The sequence below is a fragment of the Mauremys reevesii genome, linkage group 1, assembly GCF_016161935.1.
Source record: "Mauremys reevesii isolate NIE-2019 linkage group 1, ASM1616193v1, whole genome shotgun sequence".
NCBI lineage: Eukaryota > Metazoa > Chordata > Testudines > Geoemydidae > Mauremys > Mauremys reevesii.
This window is the reverse complement of record NC_052623.1, coordinates 324,846,681-324,871,171: the sequence shown is the minus strand read 5'-3', so window position 1 is coordinate 324,871,171 and position 24,491 is coordinate 324,846,681. Positions and strand designations below refer to the sequence as shown.

Genomic DNA, 24,491 nt, shown 5'->3' with positions numbered 1-24,491 from the left:
TTCCCTAGAGAATGGGATTCCATCCTGGCCTCTGCTGCGCAAGTCACTTAAACCCAACTTTTCATTTTCTGGTGCCTAACTTGATACCTTGGGGCCTGATTTGCAGAAGTAATGAGCACTCTCACCTGCAACTGAAGTAAGAGCAGTGCTTTCAGCATTTAAAGTGCTAAATAATGCTAAGTACTATGAAAAATCATACCTAATCATCTCAAACTGGGCACCCAAAATTAGTGGATACTTGCCCTTACTCTTTCTGTTCCTCAGCTTCCCTCCTATAAACTGTGGATGACACCATCCTCTCACCTCAGAGGGGTCTGGTGAAAATATATTTATTCAATGTTTGTGAAGAAGTCATAGTACTGTGAAGAGGGACATAGAAAAGCCCTTGAGGAAATGAGAAATTCTGTCTTCAGAGCAGGGACTGAATATGTTGCAGTGAATAAGGCACGAGGCCACACACTGAATAATGAGGAAAAAATAAAATATTGAATAGCCGCTCATTAATTGAGTGCTATCTGTCCTGTCCTTGAATGAGGCAGGAGTTCTGTGAAAAAAATAGTAAGTGAACATGTCATTAAAGACCGCAGACACAAGCGGTCAAATTAAGGTTGCCCAAGTGGTCTTAATTCTGGCATTTCCTAACTTTACTTGGCAACTTAATAATGTTCTCTTAGCATAGTTTATGCATACTATATAAATAAATGTGTAAAACTCAACACAACCTTAACTACAGAGCCATAATTAGTGCCCTCCATAATATATACACAGTGCACTCCTTTTATAAGAATCACACCTATTGCAGATTATTTGATTCTTATAAGCCACTGATTCTTACAAATGGAGTGTAGGTTAGTATAGGAATGATTTTGTCCCAGTGGTTTTGATCACTGTATGCAGTAGATTCTTACATCAGTGATTCTTATAAATGGAGTGCACTGGAATTCTACATTCAAGCAGAGGGTACACTTAAAGTTTATTTTGATTTTAGAAAAAGAGTAAAGGTTTCAAAGGTATTCCCTTTACTCAAGGTGAGGGATACTACTAGACCTGGTAAAATCTCTAGAATGAGAATGTACTTTAATTGGGTCCACTATTTGTGTGTGTGTGTGGGGGGGGGGGTACACTGAAATACATTACTTTTTATTATGATTACACATATAGATCAATGTAAAAAGACATTCCACTACAATTTCAACATTTCAAAATACTGTACTGGGGGTTTTGAGGCAGTACTTGAAGTTCATTTTACTCCATGTACTACGTACTCTAGGCAGTTCTGAAACTGTTAAAACAGCATAAGCTATTAAAAAAAATTACAATGAATGCACTTGGCCTCCATTAAGGTTTCTGGGGGAGCCATTATTTCTATTTTGTGCATTTAATTTAAGTCAGCATTTTCACAAGTGACACTGGATGCCTTAAAGGTGTCCCATTTTCAGAAAAAGCTGAGCACAAACCTCCTGAAAAATCAGGACCAGGAAGGCATCACAGTTTTGGCCAAAAATTGAGACACCCCAAAATCGCTGGTCACTTTTGAAAACCTCGGTCTTAAATAACAAAAGTTATGTTTTAACATATTTTGTACTGAACTGTAGCATACAGTGGGTAGTCAAACCATGGCCTCAGAGTTAACTTTTGTTGTAGTTCATTGGATGGAAACAGGACATTTCACTACATCTCCCTCTCTGTCTAGCTTCCATAAGGTACCAAAGACACTGATTGGTAAAGGACGCTGAAATCACCTCATATAAGAGAAAATGCAGCAATAAATACCAATTCAGTATTTATTCTGGCTCTATTAAACGGCATTTGCCTCAGAGTTATTTCAGCACAGCTCACCAGCACATTAGAACAGAGACAGGAGGAGGAGCAAGCAACACACAACTAAGAGCTGGGTGTGAAGGGAGGACGACGAGTGAAAACCAACTCAAAATGAAAAAACTAAATGTAAAACTGCCCGTAAGTAGCTGTTGAAGTAGAGAAGCTGTGAGCTTGAAGGAGGAAGAGATGGGAAGGAAAGGATAAGCCATGTAATAACATGAAAAATAAGGAAACTGATAAAGAAAAAATTATCCATTCATTTTTCACAACCTATTATACCTGTTAGATGTTTATTCCATCACTACACCTATTATTTCCTCAGACTACTGCAGGGGTTGGCAACCTTTCAGAAGTGGTGTGCCGAGTCTTCATTTATTTACTCTAATTTAAGGTTTTGCGTGCCAGTAATACATTTAAACATTTTTAGAAGGTCTCTTTCTATAAGTCTATAATATATAACTAAACTATTGTTGTATGTAAAGTAAATAAGGTTTTTAAAATGTTTAAGCAGCTTCATTTAAAATTAAATTAAAATGCAGAGCTCCCCGGACCAGCGGCCAGGACCCAGGCAGTGTGAATGCCAATGAAAATCAGCTCGCGTGCCACCTTCAGCCACGTGCCATAGGTTGCCTACCCTTGGACTACTGAGTTATTTTGTTCTGCACTAATCTGTTGAATATATAAATCTGTAGAGCTCTAATACATGTGAAATACCAGTCTGCCATCAAGTATCTCAAATGCCATTAAGCCCTCCAATCAAATAATTAAAGTAACGAACATTACTTAGAGCTTGTGTTACAATTCTGTCTTTTCACTTCCCTTTTTTATGTTTTTCATAATAACACAAGTTTATATAAAAATAAGCACATCAAAGAGAGACAGATGAAGACATTAATTCTTTAATTATGCACTGAATATTTAATATGCCCGATGACGGAATACAATTGTAGATAAGATTTGGAACCAAATTCTGCTTGCATTACTTGAGTAGCCTTATTTACTTCAAAGAGACTACATGCATGAATAAAGCAAGACCAAATTTGATCAGCTGTTACTCCTGGTTTCTTTTAAAAACACATTTAAAAGTTAAATATTCCAAAACAGAATTAGTAATTTTCTATGGGTCAGATTCTTACACCCTGACTTTAGGAACAGTGTCAGTGAAATCAACTGGTTACTTGTTGAGTAAGATACTATATAATGCAAATAAGGATGTCAGAATCTGGCTCTAAGTAGCTTGGCTTATAACAGTGTACTTTAAGAATACAATTATTATAGTTACCAGCTGCAATTCTTGCTGCTTTTGCGTAGTTTCCATTTTCAATGCATGATATCAACTCACTTCGGTCTTCCAAGGTGTGTCTTCGTATAAGCGCTGGTTTGCCTTTACCACACTTTGGCAAGCTAAAACTGCAGAGGTATAAATATTAAATGTTACTGGAAAACTAGTATGCTCACTCCCCTCCATCAAAATCTTTGGAAATAAGATATAGTACTCATATGTCGCTACAATTACCTAAAAGGTGAATAGTAAATTCTACTGCATTTCACAGAATGACCGCACTCACCTTAAGCAGGGATGGTAAGTTCCCAGCAATGGTTTGGCTGGGGGACCTGGATGGAAGGGGGCTGGCAGAAGCCTCTGGGGTACATATTGAGTGATCATGGAGTTACCTGTACTGTATGCTTTTATCTGCTGGGTAGTCCTCAACATCTAATAATAAAGTTGCAGCCAGATTAAAACCACATCAAGTGTTTTCTTTCAGTATAGCCTGACAACACGTACAAATTGATTGATTCAACTTGTACTGATAAAAAAGAAAATCTAACTAGGTAAGAAGAATTCCTTCTCCTCCACGCTCCCAAAAAGTGATGTTCAGAAAAATCACTGAACTATAGATATTTTCCCATGGATAAATTTTGCACAGTCCTGCATTTTTACTTTAAAGATTTTAGCAATTTGACCAGAAATTATTTTGAACTGCATTCACAATGTATCGCTCATCCTCAAGGAATGCAATATGAAATTTCCTTATGCTATGCAAATCAAATTTTTGGGCATGAACATGTTAAACCTATCCTCTTAAGCAGTCCAACATTGATGGCGAACTTAAGAGTACACAGCAGAAAAATGGTTACTTATTAAAGCAACTCTGGTTCTTCCAGATGACTGCCAAGTCAAGTCACATTCCTGGGAGATATGCACCACTGGTGAGCAAGCTTGGAACTTTCAAGCAAGCTTTCAAGATTCAAGTGAAGCCCCACGTTCACCCACCCTACCCTCTTGCTCTGGGACATAAATGCACAAATGCGGGTGCAGCCCAATTGCCATTTCATTTCATTTCTCTAGTTCAGGAACCCTTAACAAGAGATACGAAAAAAGGAGGGAAGGTGAGAAATGAGAGTGGATTCATATGGACAGCCATTTCAAGAAATGCAATTAAGAACTATGGTCACTGCATGAATTACTCCCTGGTTCAATGGCCATGGAATTTGCTATGTAATTCACCCCCTGCTATAAAATTGGGCTCTAGAATTTACGCCTTCATTAATAGGGAAAAAAAAAGTTTCTAGCCATTAGTGTTAACTGAGGCAGTGCTGGCTTTCTGATTTTGCAGAAAGCGTGAAATAATTATTTCAAAAGATGTGAACCTCAATGTTGTGTTAATTTTGAAACCTAAAAATGAGAAGTTAAACTTTCTTTTTTTTTTAAACCAGACGTGTGTGTGTTGTTGCTCCAGTTTAGGGCATACTTTTTAGTCTACTGGTACATGCTTATAGTTCTTTATTTAAACTAAAAAAAACTGTTTACAAGGGCAAAAAAAAAAGTCACATTTTTACCTTGAATTACATAAAAGGCTGTTACTGGAGGATATGCTAGATTCAGATGCACAGCGGCGACGAGGTTCAACTTTTCTTCCTGGAGCATCATCTAACTCTCTCTCTTTACTTCCATCTCCAAAACCATTTGATAGGCCTATAATGTAAATGAGAGGTATACATTACACAGAATTTTAAATTGCATTTTGTTTTTATACAAGTCTAAATACATGTTTTTATATAATTTTTGGTCCGCATCTGTTAAGTGACTGTGATGTGAGTAAAAGAAAAAATGAAATGTTTCATTTTCAAAAATGAAAGATCAGGCAAAGTATGTGTAGTCCAGATGTTAAGAAACAGGAAGTTGATTTCAGGTAACAAGGAAAAGATGAAGATTATATTACAAGATGTGCACAATGGCACATCAAAAAATATTCCCCATATGTCATACTTCAATAAGAACTGCATTGGGTAGTTAATCTTGAACCAAGGAACAAAAAGTGTTACAAAACTTGCAGACTCTTTAAAAAAATAAAATAAAAAACCCTCTATATAAAACTTTAATGTACTTAAAATCTGTAAATTGCAAGACAAGAAGTGCTGAAAATAGTCCTTCAATGCTCAAAGTAACCAGTAGTGGTGATTAATTAAGGGCCCTATCCAATGTCCACTGAGTCAATGGGAGTCTTTCCACTATAATCAGGTCCTGAAAACCTATTTCAGAATAATATATTTCAACGAGAATCCAGATTTAAGACTATTAAGAGAATATTTAATCTACTTCTGTATCAAAATTAATAATGTAAATTCAGTTGTTGTCTGCTGTCTTTTCACCATAGTTTGTGTGTTTTGTTTCAGGGTTCTGATGAGGACAATGTAGTAGAAAACATATAGAATGCTCAAGCTACCAATCTGAGAATTTTATAACTGGGCCACCATAAATCTTGCATCTATTTGCTTATTCATCCAGTCTGTATTCAAGATTCTTCATTTGTCTGTGTTTAAACAGCATTCTTTACTTAAATAAAGTGTGTATCTGTATAGGATCCTATGAGAAAAACATTTCTTAAAAACTCTGTATTTTAAACAGATGTGACTCAAAGTAGACTCAGGAAGAACTTCAACAAAAATGGAGCAAATTAAGCTAAAGCAGAGGTCCTCAAACTGTGGGATGCACCCACCTAGGGAAGTTCAGGGAGGCGCAGCTGGGGCCCAGACCAGCCCCCCTAGCTGTGGCCCCAGCCTCAGCCCCCTTACCCCCATCTGTGGGCTCCCTTTCCAGAGCTGTGCCACCGCTCCTGTGCCCAGCTCTGGGAGGAGGAGGGGGGTCATGGATAGGGGTAAGGGTGGGGGGCGCATGATGTAAAAAGTTTGGGGACCAGTGAGCTAAAGGAACCAGTGTCCAGCTAGCTGATATGGGCCTTGAGATCCTCTAGAATTATCTAATTTTATTCTTAAGTAGGACTTCGGAGAACATGCTTATTTTCTTGACATACAAGATGATGTACATTCAATTTTTTATTTAAATCACATGTGCAAAGTTGTGACATTTTGCACTTTTAAATCGAAACTGTAAAAAACAGCCATTCTGCATGCTATAAAGGATATCAGAACCCTCATTTCATAGGCAGAAGTTCCTAAAGAAGTTTCTCAAGTCTTCTGTCTTATTTAAATTTTCTAATTTGCCTTAGGAGATTCTTCTGTATTTTGGAAAAGTGCAACGAAATTGACAGGAAAACTATGAAAAGTAGTAAGTGCAAAAAAAACCCCTTATTACATACTGCACAGTAGTAAAGATTAAGGCGGATCACATGTAGAGTTACTTGTTACTTTACCATATTCTAATTCATTTCACTACTAACTAGAAATGCCACTTCCCAAGCCTTCCCAAAGTCACTGACTAATCAGATCTTTTTGTATTAGCGGCCTATTTTATTTGATACTATCCAACTCTATCCTATGGTGTTTTCACACAGAAGCTCTTCTCAGCATAATTCTTGAAACCTCTATGTATCAAAGTATTTAGATTTGTATAGAAAATGTAAAAAAACGCACCAATCCAATGCTTTAAAAACAGACTGTTATAGTCTGCTACCTTTATATTTAAAAGATGAACAAATTAAAAATAAGAAGAGATTACTTTTTCATTTTTCACTTTTCTATCATTCTTCCCATTCAGAAACTTGTAGTGTCTTTTGGAATTCTCCACTGGATCTGTCCAAGTCATTAAATATACAATGTTTTTTAATGTTCCTCACTACAAAACTATATACATGCTATAAGGAGGAGGAAGAGGAGAATAAAGTCATTATTTTATCAGTGTCATTAAGCCCTAAATTGTAAATTATTAATCAACCCTTTATCATGCTCATTTTTATCATGTTTCAGCCAGTCAGTGCAGGTAGTTCCAGGAGATTAACCTTAATGCTGCTGAAAATTCCTTCAAAGCAAGAGTGATTTAAGAGGATGCCTATATGAAATGTTTTAATCAAAGGATATGAAGCCTTACTGAGAATGACTAATAACAGGTTTCCACAGGTTATCCTTTCATTGTAGGATATTTGTCAGCAGGTAGACAGACCTAGTCTTAAATAAAGTTTTGCCAATTTGTTTGTTTTGCATCGTGGCCACAAACCAGAAATATAAATTACACAATCATTAGGCTACTAAAGAAGTTAACAGATGTTGGCTCACAGATCAATCCTAGTGCTGTGGGGTCAGGATGTAAATCAGAGCTGTTTCCACAACTTAATTTATCAGATATAGGGCTGAGTTCCTAGCCCTTTAATGAACAGGAAAGCAAGAGGAAATCTGTATAAGCACCCTTGCAAGGTTACAGTAGCATAACATGCTACTGTATAATGTGGCTTAAATAAAAAAGTCTGGCCTTATTGGTATCTGTGCCACCTGTAGTTGGAACTGTACATTTTCATCTGCAGGGCCTTCCTAGGATAAAGAATTTGAGTGGGTTTCATTGTTTTTTTACTTCACCAACACGATATTTTTAACATTATATCTAGCAAACTTCCAACGGGGTCCAGGGCGGGTCTTTAACAACAAAAAGAAAACAAACCCAACACACATCACAATTGTTACTGAGTCTTCAATTCCTGGCAGAAAGCTCCATAAAATAAGACCGGTAGCTACAGTTTAATTAGAGCTGCATTCTGAGACAGTTAGAATCCCACCCCGGTAAGATTAAAAATCTACTTGGGGCTTAGTAGTAGTATGATCTAAGAGAGTCAAATAAAGGGAAACTCTACAAAGTGCAATAGCACTAATCAGGAAATATTTAGCTATTTCTCTTTATCTTTTTGTGAAAAGCTCAAATTTAACCTATTTCATCTTCAGAAGCTGTTCACAGTAATCCCACTAAATGAATACCAAATCCTAAATGACAAATAACTCCACAACATCTACTTTTCAAAAGTTAAAAAAGGGCATTTTAAAAAGAGACAGTCTCATTAAATCTTTGAAACTAAAATGGCAAGATTGTTGTTATCTAGTTGCAAATCTGTATTGTGACTTCATAACTGGATGATAAAATTTCATCCCCACAATTTTCTAAGTACTCCAAAGCATCTTTGGCTTGTAAAAAAAGAAATAAACATAGTAGTAATACCACATTTAAATTCTATTAACTGGAATTGCTTGGCTAGACACCCAGGAAGCTCTGTTCCATGAACAGGAGGAAATCCAGGGTATGTCTATACTGCAATAAAAAAATAAAAATAAAAATCTGTGGCACTAAATCTCGGAACTCAGCTTCTTTGATGGGCTCAGGTTGTGAGGCTAAGAACTGCAGTGCAGACTTTCTGACTCAGGGTGCACCCTAGGCTCTGATACCCTGTGAGGGGATTGGGTCTCAGGGCCTGGGCTCCACCCTAAGCCCGAACATCTACACTGCAATTTTAACCCAACAGCCCAAACCAGAGTTAGCTGGCCTGGGCCAGCCAGAGGAGTGTTGTGGATCTCCCGCAAATATTAGGCAGTTACAAGATACATCAGGACAAGGCTCCCTCCTGTAAAGCACGCAGGAATCTCCTCTCAATCCATTTGCATCTTACAAGTTCAGTCCACTAAAGAAAAGGCTTTGGAGGAATCTTAGTTTTGCCCTCCTTTGCACTTTACAAGTCTATTAAATCAGCTGTGTATGCTATGCACTCAATTTTCAAAAGCCCATAACTTGGTCACATTAAAACTAGCTTTCTATGCAACAAGGAAAAGTCACACCTTGGTGGCAGCTATTTCCACCCACTACTTCAACTTTCAACCCCCAGTTTCATCAGCTATAGAACTATTCAAAGCAGTCTATGCAATTTCTTTACATTCTGACTTTCACAAAACAGAAAACAAAAACAATCCCGCCCCCCAATAGTTTTAGGTAAAGACCAAATGCAAAACTTTTCAGCCCGATAAGTGAAATTTGCAGAAAGTTTTAAACAAGTGCAAACTGTTAGCAATTTTAAGTGTAAGCGGTCACTACTGCTCCCACTCTTAATAAATAAGAGACCTTTCTAGAGACAGTACAATTTATAAGCAACATTAGTTTCCATGTAAATCACAGAGTAAACACCAATGACATGGATACTTCAAAATACATTTTAAAAATTTACAAAACTGTAGAACAGTTTAGGCTAGAAATAAATAAATAAATTCAAATTGAATCCACTAGTTACTTCTGGGTTTCTCCAACGTTGATCATTTAGGGAAGTAAATTTTCAGCTATTGTAATTATGAATACTGCAATTAAAAATAAAACACTGCCTGCAAGCTAGGTAGAATCCTGTGTACATCTAAACATATTCAGTGAAGCAGGAAGAGGTAAAATGCAAAGACGACAGAGCAGAGGCAGGGACAAGGAAAGGAAAAATACAAAAGTTTGGAGGGCAATATATGTTAAGAGTATACAAAATACTACCAAAAACATACAAGGTTGTGCATTTAAGGCTGCAATCTCATTCTGAGGTTCTGCTGACACAAAGAACAAGCAACCAGCAGAATTCATGTAACCAATTTCCTTCCAATGCAAGTCAAGCCTTATTATGCACAGCTTGATGGATATGTAAGCATTAGTCCAGGATAAGGTGTGTTGTTATACCTGGGTACATCTGTATGCCGCTTACAGTGCATCACTGTTTATATAAAAATAGTTTCATACGCTTTAGAAATGACTGGCTACCAAGTCCTGATCTGTGCACTTATACTGGATAACCAGAAGTCAGAACCTCTCTTAGCCAGATACTTCTTCTAATAAGTCTATATAATTCTATAAAATATAACGTACCAAAAGTAGGTATGGGATTTTTTTGTATGCATTATTTCCAATCTCAAAGGAAGATTCGATTGGTGGGAGGGGAAGGTAGGAGGGCAAAGATGGAACATTCTTAACCAATCAACCCTCAGAGAGCATGTTCTCTGAGTAAGGACTCTGGGGATTGGTAAAAAAAATACTGCGACCAATTTGTGTCACATATATTGTAACATGTACAACTTTATAACTTACGGAGATGGGGAAATATATTGAATGAAGAGCATAGGTTCATATATGTCAAAGACTTCCTCCAACAGTGTTCATGTTTTTTGTTTTTGTTTTAAGGATGGCTGGTGTCTCCAACATGATCCAAAATAATTACTTGAAATGTAATTGTCTTTCTGCGTTCCAAAATGATCATTTAATTGAATTCCATTCCGTGTTGAGGATAATAGAAAATAATTAGGCTCCAAAGAGATAAATACCCAGCATGATATTAGTTAATATGAGAACCTGGAAGACAGTGAAAAAGCCATTAAGTCTCACTGAAAGGAAACAAAGCTTTTAAATAAATAAGCTATCCTTGCAGCACAGTGTCCAGAGACAGTGAAAACTACACAAATGTTCCATGTACTAATACTTAATATAAGCTTCACAAGAGGCAAGACTAAAACAGAGGCTTCACTCAGATTCAGTTGCTCATTGTTGAAAAAGAAAATTACTTACATAAGAAATTGATAGCACAGAAAACAATTTTTGCAAGCGTGATACTCATCAAGAACTTGGTTTTGATATTTTCTAAATTCCTTCCAATGAGAATAAGAAGACAGATGACCCTATTTTAAGAGGTTTTATACTGCCTATGCATATACCTACAGACATAAAGGAATAGTCTAACCAAGTCTACAAATATCTGAATATATCTAGTTACTGAAAACAACTGTGATAACTTTCAAACTGCATCAACAGCCTGGGAAGACATCCATAAAGTTCTCATCAGATTAGTCTCAGAGTTTGAGAAAATATATTTGCATCAGTAAACCTTGGAGTGCACTGCAGACAGCTAAAATACACCCCTCAAGTTCAGAGCACACTGGTGAATCTCAGAGCATGTCAGAGTCCAGAGAACCTCAAACGGAGGTGGCAGACAAATCAGAGCAAGTTACTGTAATCTTGAAGAGGGTACCCAAGAGCTGGGATGAAGAAACAATGCTTAAGAAATGAATTTTCAATTTTTGCCCATAATTTTGACTACGGTTCAAAGAAAGCAGAGAAAGCTCAGAATGAGCCTGAGATGTAATGATACTGGTAGCCTACATACTGTACAACAGAATCCTTTCAGTTTCTAAATGGGAAATTTAGTCAATACACTCAGCAAACATCAACTTGAATGATCAAAAAAGTGATTATTTTAGGTATATTTCTTAGAAAGAATGCTTAAAAATTAATCCTATATCCAATTATATCTACAGTAACTCTGAAATTGTAAGAAAAGTCCCTAGCTCACCAGGATTGTTCTGTAAAAACAATATGTTTTGAGCTGCACACTTCTAGGTGAAAACTAATCAACTGATCAGATTGCATCTTCCACAGGACAGGATTATGCTCAAACAGCAAACAAAATTAAAATGAATGAGAGAGCGAGAGACAGAGAGTTAGGAGACAACATCTACAGAAAACTTTCAAAAACATTCCAGAAAAAAGTGGTGGAAGAGAAACAGAAAATGTAGAATACGCAAGCAGAAGGGTCTTAAATACAGAATGTTTTAAAAGGGTTTTCCAGGAGACTGCTCCAACCAGAAAGAAAGTACTTGTGATGTCAGGGACATACAGTATAAACCATGAAAAGCACACACAGCTTGGAGGAGTTTAAAAACTTTATAATTTTAGTTCATTTAAGTCAGCTCAAGTTTGCACGACCTATGACAAGCAACAATAAATACAAATGTAACTTATCTATCAATATAGATTGCAGGCTTTTACTTTGTATTTTACAGTGAGATATGGCTCAGATAAAATAAAAGATTCACCCAGGAGGTGTTAATATTTAGGATAATCTATGCCAGGAAGCAGTGAAAGTAAACAGTGTAAGAAAATTTAACACCAGAATGGGGACCCCTATTTCTGAATTATGATAAAATACAAATATTAAATACGGGTTTCTGCAAAAAGAACTGGAGAAAAACTAAGTTGTACCCTTGGTAATTTCCATTCTAAATGTTCCACATTTTTATTAAAAAAAAAAAACACACACATGTTAATTGTGTATTTATACCTACCTGTATGTTTTTGCAGAGTAGAACCAACATAATATATTCCCATTTTGATGCACTGATGCAGAATACTCACATTTTAAAAGGAGCCATTTGCTGGAAAAATAGGACTTACCTGTTAATATTTCCTTATATCAAGTGCCCAGAATTCTTCATTAGATTAGATGAGCCTAGCAGTCTCAGAGCTGTCCGACAGGACCTGCTTTGCCCACATCAATTTCCCCTTATGAATGATTCTTCTGGAATTGTCGTTTTAATTAATTTAAAAACATAACATTTCCAACTAGAACTCCAATATCTGTTTTCCACAAAGGAAAATAGAAGTTCATCATAAAAGGGAAAGTCTGATTGCTGGACATGTTACCTAGAGGAAAACTAATTAACAGGCAAGTAAAATTTTACTCCCTTATGAAGACATGCCCAGCAATTCTGTATTACTGGTAAATAAGAAAATCCAAGTTTCTGGGAGGAAAAAAAATATACAATATATAAAACTATACACATTTTTAAAGCTTTTAATTTCTGCATCGTGGAGAACCTCACACGTTAAGATAGTCACAATATGACAGCAAATCCAACGTAGTGTATGGCAAAGGTGGGAATGGTAATCCAGATAGCTGCAGTTTAGATTTCTTCAGCTTAGAAGGCTGCAGTGGTTTAGTAAACTCTAGTTCCTTAACATAGCTAGTTGTGTCTCGTATGGCTTGCAGATGAACCTAAGGTGTGCAACCAGCACAGTTTCTTCTTCAGGTAGCAATCTGAACAAAAGTTGAAGAGGACATTTCTCTGCAACTTTTGAAAGTGTACATATCTGAAACAGTTCATACAGCAATCTTGTCTTAGTGAAAAGCACAGTACTGATTTTCTGTGAATAGTAACCCCAGATCCAATATTTTGCTGAAGATGACTGAAACGGGGGGGAGGGGACGGGAGTCCCATAGATAATGCTCCAAGAGGTTTTACAGTTCACACAGTTAGTTTGTCACTGTGTGGCGGGCTTTCAAATGAAACATTCCTTGATTGCCCAGGAATTAATCAGCACCTAGTGCATGAATGAATGGATAACTGTGTGTTAAAAATCAGACTGAACCGCAATGCTCAATGTTATTACTTGTACTTCTAATGAATTGACACTCAGACCTAACTAGAAGCTTTCCAATAAGAGCTGAAGAATCTGCAGGATGTTAATCTCCCTGGGCCCAAAATCCTTTTCTTTGCACAAGTACATGTATTTTATCCAATTTGGGGCATAGGCCCTTTCTTCATAACAGCAGGATGTTAACTCCTGCCCCTGTATTCTCTTTGAGGTTTATCCTGCCTAAAGCTAGTATGACGGGAAGGGTGTGCCTGATTGGCAGCTATACTGGTTCCAGCACTGAAAATTCTCCCAATTTGGGGCAGCACAGCCTGCAAGACCAGTTTGGGACTACTGGATTGATCCATGACCATTCTATTTTGTTCTCTGATAAAAGGTCATTTTAAAATGCTTCTGTCTGCAAATATTTTTCCTACTATGTTACATGTAATATCTAAAGCTCCTATCACTGAGCAATACATTTTTCCAACACATTTACTTTGTGCATTTGACAGCATCTTGTGTACTGTTACCTCTGTGTAGTTAGTTTTGTCTTTTGTTCATGAAGATATTTCTCACAGTTACATAGGAGTAAAGAACCATTTTTTAATAAAACAAACATGATTGTGGCTGGGGGATTCATGGGCAGGTGTACTACCTGAAACTACTTTCAACTTGTATTTTGAAAATAGATTTTAAGTTGATGGTGTCCTTTTAACACACTGTTTGAGAGCAGAATCAATGGCAAGACAAAGAAGAACAGATCTGAGACAACTATTTTTGTTTCTCCTGGGTCTCAGTTCCCTTATCTATTCTCTTAGCTGTGGTCATGGGAGGTCTAAATTTTGGGGTAACCCATCTGTTCCAACTAAACGGTCTCTTAATGTAAATTCCATTTGTCCAATATGCAGCAAGTAAGCCAGTCTGCCTATGCTTCTGTTTAATATGCACTGCTTAAACTGAGACTACATATACCTCTGCCCACTGGAATGAAGTAGATGCAGATGCTTCCTGTAAGTTTTAAATAGAAGATGGTGACTGCTTAATGACAGCTTTGTAGTTGGCTCTGGAAAGCATGTACGCTCCACCTTATGTTCAAGAAAGTTTATGCTTTCTATTACTTTCTGCAGAATCCATGACTCCTGCCTGAATGTTCAGTGTCTTCACTCTGTTCCACATTTAAGGCTGTGATAATTTCCTTTGAATACAAAAGCAAACAACACACTGTACTTTACCAAAGCACAGAATCTTTTACCATCCTTTGCATACTGTCTTTCTAAAACAAAGAGTTTTACCATGCAATTGTCTTTGATATGGCCACACATATAGCCTTGTGCAAGGCACCACTTACGCCTGCTGAGACCACTGAATGCAGAAACTGCAAGAAGGATGTGGCTTACATTTTCTTATTTTAACTTTCACTATGAACCATTTACGTGAACGTGCTATTGGACAGAACTGCTCAGCCTAAAAGCACATCCAGAATCACCATGAAGTGAGTAATTCTCTCAGATGGGATAAGGATGACTTTCTGCTGGTTTATCACTGGCCTGTGGATTTCTCTCTCTTTGAGAAGTATGACTCCTTGCAACAGCCTTCCCTTGTGATCCAGCTGTGACGAGAATGTGACACAAAATACAGGTATACATGGAATTGCTTTGACATCAGGAAGACGACTACAACATACAATAATTTGTAAAGAGCCTATGGGCTAATAAGTTGAAGGGAAGAGGACTATATATTGATATCCTCTATATTGCAAGTCTCAGTAATTCCAGTATTTACCATCGCATCCACATTCAACAGATGTCTCACAAACAAATCCACTGGTAATGTTGGTGGGGAAATGGAGAACTCCATGAAGTGCACTTTCATAAACTTTAATATTTTCATCTATATCTAAACATAATTTTGGGTGCTGAACTTTCAGCACTGGATTTGAGCTCCAGTAACTTTTGCAGAGGCAATACTGGCACCAAAAACCAGAACCCAGGTCTCCAAAACTTATTTAGGTATTTTTAAAATGTCAACAAGTGCCCAAAATCCTCTGATCCATCTGGGAAACAAAACAAAAAGGCCCTGAAAAGTGCGTTTTTCTGTACTGGCATTTGTGAAAGAATTATTTAAGTCCTGCCTGGCTACAGTTTCCCTTGTTCCTATTCCATAATTTTCACAAGCCATATGAGAAATGGCTGGTGTTTCTGAATGTAAGATTTAAATTAATCCTTGTCCAAGGAGATGCTTGTGTAGTAACTGGGAAGTTTGGAGGATATGCTTTTCCTTTTCATCAACACTTTCTACAACAGACTTGAATGCTTCCTTCCCAGTAAGAGGATGAAAATCTTTTTGGACACATAACAAGTCTCTATGGGGGAATGCAACATAAGGAAGGCTAATAGCTTGACAAAAATCAGGGAGACTGACAGGTCAAAGAGAGCTCTCAATCCCTCTCTCCAAAACATCTCAAAAAAACAGTAAAGTTCCTTTCTTCCCTCTTCTTTTCTAGAGCCCTAAAATAAAAGTCAAGCTAGTCCAATAGCTAGTCCAATAGATGCGTTCATCTAGCCACTCTCTTGTTCTTTAGAGGAGTGTGTTGAAGTAGCTATATCACCCAATAAAGACATACGAAGATATATCATAATCTTAGAACTACAATTTCTGAGGATGGATGTGCTGTGGCAGAAGAATGGCTGCTTCTAGCAAGAAGAGTGGCAGCTCATTGTGGCAAAAAGAAAGGAAGCCAAAAATGTTCAAAATTTATTCCAAATAGGGATCCATAATCACCATTTATGAAAAAAGCCGTAAACAAATAAAATGTTGAAAAGATGACAAAGCAAAAAAGAGAGCCCTATAGATTGCCTGATCCACAACTTCTGATGCAGTCTGAAACTGGAAGATGGCTAGATCCTGTAAATAATAGGAACATTTTCTAAAAGTGGATCATGTTTGTTAACAATGATTCAAGACCAACCAATTATTGCCACAGACAAGTTGCCACCAGAGTTTAATCGTGTTGATCATATCTGCTTTGAGCATGATTAAAAACTACTAAAACCCCAGCAGCATCTGGCAACATGTCTATGCTGGGGCTCCCAATGTTGCTAACAATGGTACTAAGAAAATGTTTCTAGAGTTCACAGAGCTTTAGTTATGGCTTTGCAAGAGAACATACACTTCAATGAATTCTAGTTATTAAAATAAAGCAAAAAGTATTAAAAAAATTATACAGATCTTCTGTATAAAATTTGCAAGAAAAAAAACGCACCATGAACAGAAAAATAGAAACTAGCGTATATCTGTCCATTTTACATTTACTTCAGTTTGTACTGATACCCAACTATTATACACCACACATCAAAAATGCATATATTTTAAGAACGTATTTGATCTCTGAGGTATAGGGTAATGTACGAAACACCTTCTGTGCTCCCAAAATTTAAATGGCCATCTGAAGCAAGCCACATACAGTATAAAAGCCGCATTTTATCAAATATTATGGAAATGTATCCTCTCAGCATATACAGATAATGCACATGGGTTTACTTACCGAGTTTCAGTTAAATATTTCTAACAGTTTATGATAAAAAAAACCCACATTTTTGTTGGTGTATGCAATTGATGGTCCTCTTTGGTTATTCTAACTTCCCTTCTCAAAGCCAATTTCAAATATTCTTCACTTTTTCAAAAATACACCTCTACCCAGATATAACGCGACCCGATAGAACACTGGTTCGCATACAACACAGTAAAGCAGCGCTCCGGCGGATCAGCACATCAGCTCCCAGCTGCGGTGCTCCACTTCTCGCTGCCAGTGAGTGCGGGGAGGTTGGGTAATGGACGCCCCCCCCCCCCCCCCGTACTCATCTGCGGTGGGAAGCGGAGCACCGCGGCTGGGAGCTGGTGGAGTGGAGCGGGCTGGGGCCGGGCTGCTCTGCTTCCACCGCTACTGTTGAGTGAGGGACCTTTCCCCAACACACACACCCCCCAGCAACACGGCTGGGGCCAGGGCAAGGGAAGTGGAGTGGGCTGGGGCTGCGGCGCTCTGCTTCCCGCCGCAGGTGAGTACAGGGGGCTTTCCCCAACCTCCCTGCACTCACTGGCAGCAGCAGAAGCGGAGCAGCCCGGCCCCAGCCCACTCCACTCCACCAGCTCCTAGCTGCGGTGCTCCACTTCCCGCCGCAGGTGAGTACAGGAAGCAGAGCGTTGCGGCTGGGGCCGGGCTGCTCCGCTTCCTGCCACTGCCGGCGAGTGCCTGTCAGGGGGCGGGGGTGTGGATAGGGGTCGAGGCAGTCAGGGGACAGGGGGGTTAGGTAGGGGGTGGGTCCTGGGGGTGATTAGGGACAGAGGTCTCTGGTGGGGGGGGGCGTCAGGGGACAAGGAGCAGGGAGACCAAAGCAAGTTCAATATAACGTGGTCTCACCTATAGCGTGGTAAGATTTTTTGGCTCCGGACGACCGCGTTATATCGGGGTAGAGGTGTACTTATCTTACAAATAACTAGAGTTTGAAAGTTATATTTTTCTGTTTTGGAATAACACTATATTCTTCTCTTTATTTCAATGTATTACTAATAAAAAGCAGCAGCACTTATCAAGGGCTCGATACCACTGCTGTAACTAAAAGTACATTGACATAAAAGATAGACAGAAGTTTCCCTATTAATAAAAATAAAACAGCCTATTAGAGAAAATAAAATCTCAACTCTACTCTGACTACTCCCATAAACATCATATTGCCATCATTGATCCAGCTCCCTAAAAGCCTGTGTAAAGAGAAGGGCCTTGCAGTGTACTCGGAAGATCAACTGATATGAGTTGTTTTGGATTATACTGGGAAGTCAGTTCCAAAGCTGTGGCACCCTCACAGACAGCATACTATTAGCACTGCCACTCTCATACCAACAAGGCTCTAATTCAAGCACTAAAGATGATTGCAGCCGTGGCAGCATGGTAACTAAATTATTTTACTGCTTATTTATCAGAAAACTCACTCTCATCTGCAGTGTGTAATAGTGAGGTAGACAGGTTAAGGATGACCTGGAGAAAATTTATTTAAAAAAAAAAAAACGCTCAGCCATATTATTTTTGTTTATTTTATTGTAAATGAAGGGGGACACTTTAAAAATATTTTTTTCTTGTTTTTATATATTAGAAATAAGAATGGGAACTTTGGTCTTCCCCCATTAGGCTTGAGAACTCCTTAGGGGTCTCAAGAGATGTTTATTGTAAACTATCGCACCTGAAAGAATGGGGGTTTTGCATCCTTAATATTCATTCTCTGAAATGTTCATCAGGTATAAAATACATAAGTGGGTTTTTTGTTAAACTGATTAAAAATCCCTTCCTTTTTGCTCAGCTTTCAGTTCCATATGATTTCACTTATCTTTCATTATCAAGTCCTTCAGGTTAGATAAGGCCATGAATTTGTAATGTTAACCCCCCACCCTGCCAAATCCTTTCCCCACTTTCATGTTAAAAAAAAACATGGCCTTTTTACATTAAGGTAATAAATATTTCTTTTAAAAACGAGAAGCACATTTATTTATTGCAATTCACCGCTCAGTAATATGCTCAATGCCATGAGGGAAAAAGGAAGAGTTTGTTTCAGGCCTGGGATTAGTCCTGGCCCTCAGCTGTGTGCTTGCATTTGATTGTAATAATTTTAGAAAGTTCACATTATTCCTTAGTGAAACCATAAAAGACACCTACAATAAGTGTTGAATAAAGTCTTTGTATCATATCACCATGTATTCTATGGTGCACACATATCACAAGGTAAACATTTTACAAATATTTTATATGTATTTGGATTATTTCTTGTATCCCTCCACCTTCAAACCAATGCCTAGTTACTACACAGATGATGGGAGGGAAAATATAAATAATGAATTTAAAAACATCTCCAAAAAGTGACCTAGATAATTTTTCTACACATAAAAATGTCATTGCTTAAAAGGTTTCAGAGTAGCAGCCGTGTTAGTCTGCATCCACAAAAAGAACAGGAGTACTTGTGGCACCTTAGAGACTAACAAATTTATTTGAGCATAAGCTTTCGTGGGCTACAGCCCACTTCTTCGGATGCATAGAATGGAACACACAGAAGGAAGATATTTATACATACAGAGAACATGAAAAGGTGGAAGTAGCCATGCCAACTGTAAGAGGCTAATCAACTCAGATGAGCTATCATCAGCAGGAGAAAAAACACCTTTGAAGTGATAATCGAGATGACCCACAGAAGGTGTGAGGAGAACTTAACATGGGGAAATAGATTCATTAGTAGTTAGGTCATTACACTAACTGAATCTATTTCCCCATGTTAAGTTCTCCTCCCACCTTCTATGGGTCATCTCGATTATAAATAAATTTGCTAGTCTCTAAGGTGCCACAAGTATTCCTGTTTTTATCGCCTAAAAGGTATCTTAAGTCGTTAGAAGCAAATGGTGCACCTGCCAATTGAACACAGAGAATTCTCCCTTCACATTGCTATAAAACTAAATTTCTATCCCTGCAGGGTAAAAAAAAAAAATAGGGAAATATAACCTATTCCTGCTTTAGAATTGAATAATACCCCTCCTCCATCTCAGATTTTATTTTGTGATTTTACTTTGCGATGGGTAAAGGGAGAAAATACAAGGAAACTGGTGGAATCTGTTTTTTCGTTTCTTTTCTTTTTTTAAAATAAAGCGGTAGCTGATCCAAAGTTTGGAATATTAGAATTAAGTTTTAGAGGAGAAGAATTCACAGACAGAGGAAATATAAGATAATCAGAGGTGAGTGATACATGACTCCACAATTTACCTCACAGATATCTCCACCTGTGATTGTATAATTAAGCTGTAAACCTTTCACTGGTCCAGAGACAATATAATCTTTCAAGGACACAAATTCACATTTCAAGATGGGGAATGGAGGAGAAAAACATTTGAGCAGTTTGTTCATAAAAAATGGCAGTTCAGAAGCTATTCAGAAGTTTTTGTGTTGGTACTAGTCCCGGTGGAGATGGATTAAGGGGCAGAATACAAGTGAGAGGACCACGGATACCAGATAAATACAAATATATCATCCCCACGTGTTTGTGAGGTGTATAGAAAGATTTCCTGAATATAATTTATATATTTGACACACCCCACATGTGAAGGAATTTATTTCCACCACCCCATATCATTTACATTTACACACACACATCTACAAGCCTGATCCTGCAAATATACAAATGAGTAACCTTATGCATATGGGTAGTGCCACTCAATTTGTAGTATTGGATCTTACAGTAAAAACACACACATGCCCCCTCTTAAAAATCGAACCTTTAAGCAAACAAAAATGTATTCTATAATTATTCTTTAGTTAACACAAGCCAAACACAACTGTGATTTTGGTTATCACTGGTACTTTATACATTTGAAGTAGGCACTGAAAAGTATGAAATTGCAGATAAGTATAACAATTTGTGAATTTAAAGTGAAATATTTATAACAGGTTTTGACAGGGCCAGCCCAAAATATTTTGGCACCTGAGGCAGGGAGCTCAAATGATGCCCCCATGCCTCCTTGCCTGGGCCAAAACAACTCTGCCATCTTCCTGTTCTACTCCTCTCATGGTACTGCTCTGCTACCTACCCCAATAAAGGAGAACTAACAACTTAAAATACCTTGTTCGAAAATTTTAAGTAACACTTAACTTTCAAACACCAAATGTAACTTTTCTTGTCTGCATAGTAAACATTAGTGTTTTTATCTGTTTGAATAATCAGTGGTATTTTCCATGCCTTATTGGTTACAAAGATTTGAACTGCTTCCTGAAGTTCTACAGTCTGGGCTAGCTCATGCTCTATTGAGATGGCTGCAAGGCCGACCAGCCTCTCCTGTGTCATTGTGGAGCGTAGATGTGTTTTTATTAACTTCAGCTTCAAGAAGCTGCGTTCTCCACTGGCAACTGTTACAGGAAGTATTAGAAGTATGCGCAGAGCAACAAAAGCATTTGGAAAGAGGGTGGTCATCTTATTTGTGCACATATATTCCAGAACAGCCTTCGGAGTCGATCCTGCTGAAATGTATCTTGAAAGGGCTTTCAGTTCATCACTTAAATCACTCGCATCAATATCGCGCATGTCATCATGTGTCAACACGGTCTCTAGTGCCCTGCATTGCAGGTGTAGTCTTCTTCGCGTATAGTGAGGAGTTTTGGAATATCATACAACATCCCAAATACACTGCTGTGTTCCTTGAGCTGCATGAAAGGTTCTTCAACTGACTGCATTGCACAATCTAGCACCTGGTTAAAGAATTCAACTTTGAATTGCTGTTTGGGGTCTCTTATGGGATTATCCCATGCCTTGTAATCAAAATGTCTTCTTCTTTGGTGACTCTTGTATTTTTGAACGGGTAGGAAAATAGCTTCAGTGTGAAGTTCCTCTGCCAACTTCTGTGCACTCTTCAGAACATTTTGAAATCCCTCATCTGACCGGTAATACTGTAGGTATGACTTTGCTTTGTCCAGTTGTTCCATTGCTCCAGATATATCAAGGTCAACACCTTGGAGTCTCTTCCTTACAACATTTATTTCAAACAGCATGTCATGCCACAACACTAAGCCACACAGAAATTTGAAGTTATGTACGTTTCCGGTGATTCAATTTCCCTCTGCCACTGTTCTCCCACGAACAGTTCCTGTCATAGCATTATCCTCCATAATGGCAAGTATGGCATCATCTATCTTCCCAATTTGGTGTTTGATAGACTTTATCGCCTCCACTCAACTTTTCCATCTTGTGGCACTCAGTGGTTTCGGTGTCAGAGTGGATTTTCCCAGATGTTGCTTCAAAATTTGCCATCAATGAGTTGATGCAGAGAAAAATACATATATGCTTAGAATTACATTAAAAAATTCAGCGGCCTCACACTGACCACCAAGTTCAATTAATGCAAACTGCATGGGACAAAAAAAGCTTGAGGGTTTAACTCTCGGATCCGTGTCTGCACACCTCTGTTCTTTCCTCTCACGTTGGCACTATTATCATAGCCCTGACCTCTCATGTCAGCTATTGCAATTCCTGTATATTCCTTCTTTTTAAGAAGCACGTGTGTCATACCACCTCCTGTAGTATCATCAATGTCAATAAATTCTAGAAAATGCTCTCTGACAGTCACCATTGCAGGGTCATTTTCACTAGGTTCTGTTGTTACAAAGCAGACCATTAAAGTCATTTGTTCCATATGGCTGATGTCAGGTGTGCAGTCCAGAATAACAGAGTAATATCCTGCTGACTTCAGATCTGCCACAATCTTCTCTTTGACTTTTGTTGCCAGGAACTATATGATCTCATTTTGAATTGTTTTTCCAAGGCAGTGGTGCGTGTACATTTCTTGGGTGGCGACTCTTCTTAGATGCTCCCTGAGTACAGCATCAAACTCTGCCATCAGCTCCACAATTTTAAGGACGTTTCCATTGTTTGGCACATACAGCTGATCTTAAGTGCCACACAGTGCTAGGTTTTGGGTAGCAAGCATTCTCACAATGACAATGAACCTTTTCAGAACATTTTGTCAGTAAAGAGATTCTGATGCAATCTTCTCTTGATGCTGATCATCTATGGTGGCCTTTAACCTTAGTCTTATCTCAAGCTCTTTCCACCTATGGAATGCTCTCTGGTGATTTGCTGCCTTCTCATGGCATGCCAGATTTCTAGCCAGATTTTCCAGTCCTTTGTTCCTGTAGAACCCAATGTGGCTGGAACATTAGACTGGAAGAGTCTGCAACGAAAACACTTTGCAGCATTCTGGGTTTTTGAGTACATAACCCCTGGCATCTCCACTTTGTCACCATTGGGGATTTCATGCTAGTAATGTATTGGATGGAAACTTCTATTTTCATTGTCTTTGTGGAACATGAAGTTTTTCACTTGCTGTGGCCCATGCAGTACAAGGAAGTCCCTCAGGCTACTGTTCATGCGGGTCCACAGTCCTGGATCATCTAGACTTAAGGAATTAAACTCAGCAGCAGCTGTTTCTTGCACCTCCACCACACTCTTCTCTGGTCTACACTTTTCTTCAGGAATGTGCATGGTTGCATCCATTTAAGATGGAGATATGGATGCTGCAGTAGCTGCCAGGTCACCTGCACTCTGACTAACTGGAAGATCAGGCATCTTCTCACCACTCACATCCTCACTGGGGCTGGAAGGCTCACCATGAACATGTGTGTCTATGTATCTCAGGAGAGCTCCTTCCTGCTTAGATAGAAAAGCTTCCTTTGCTTTCTTTTTCTGAATGCTGCTCCAGAGGGGCATTTTCTTCTTTCACTCATGACTGCTGTTCTGTGCCAGCTATAGTGGCTCTCAACACTCAGTTGAAGGGGACAAATAAGCAGGCTGGTAGCAGGGCCTGAGTGAGGGAAGATATCAGCACCTTAAGGGCCTAACTGGCTCCTACTACTTCAGTTGACTGCCTGTTCTCCTCAAGTGGGTTCAGGGAAGCAGTAGGAAACAGGAAGCTCCCTGAGAAGCTGGTGTTAATCAGTCCAGGCTCCTGGGGGTACTAGAGAGGTACATAAGAGGCTCCTCCTCCTCCTCCCTCCCCCTGCAGATCCTGCTGCTTTCTGTTATTCCCTCTCACTTTTTCTCCTGCCTGCCTATGTCTCTTGTGCCCTCCCTTCCTCCAGCACAGCACTCCACCATCTCTGTGCATCTAGAGCAGAGAGAATACATATGCACCAGCAGCAGACACAATTTTCTACAGTCTGGGTCCTAGAGACCCCTCACAATCTGGCACCTGAGGTGGCCGCTTCAGTTCACCTCATGCTATGGGCAGCCCTGGGTCTTGAAAATGCAGTTATTTGGGATCAAGATGTGACAGCATACCCCCATTTCATGAGCATTATATTCACCTCCACAATTCACTGGCTTGTATACCTTCACAGGAACAGGGCAATTCTCAATTCAATCTTTATATTCCATTTGCTCTACAAAATAATAAATAGCAATTAAATAGCACAGCTCAATTCACCTAGATGCCCACAGTATTTTACTACTTACCATAAAACTAAATTTAGCTAAAAAAAAATGAAGACATAAGTGGATAACAGGGGCAAAAAATTCCAGTAATGCTTGAAAATCTAGAGGATCACCACAACCCGCAGCATCAAGAAACATGAAATATTTCTTATCATTACAAAATTATTTAAGTTACAATGATTTAAGAAAATATAACTCAACTCTAGTAAATTTTCAGAGGGTCAATAATTAACAAG

The 24,491-nt window shown here is 38.5% G+C and overlaps 1 protein-coding gene across 9 annotated transcripts in view; it reads right to left on the bottom strand.

Annotated features, from left to right (window-relative positions):
• Positions 1-24,491, bottom strand: part of BRD1 (bromodomain containing 1) — a 151,308-nt gene that overhangs the window by 16,918 nt on the left and 109,899 nt on the right. For 8 of the 9 annotated variants that reach the window (XM_039513980.1, XM_039513969.1, XM_039513990.1 and 5 more), the window contains 2 exons: positions 4,663-4,798; positions 3,104-3,231 (listed from right to left, as the gene is read on the bottom strand). In XM_039513980.1, the coding sequence (XP_039369914.1) occupies positions 3,104-3,231; positions 4,663-4,798 (264 nt within the window). Of the gene's footprint in view, positions 1-3,103; positions 3,232-4,662; positions 4,799-10,190; positions 10,409-24,491 lie in introns of those variants that run through there. The other variant, XM_039514021.1, reaches the window with a different exon arrangement.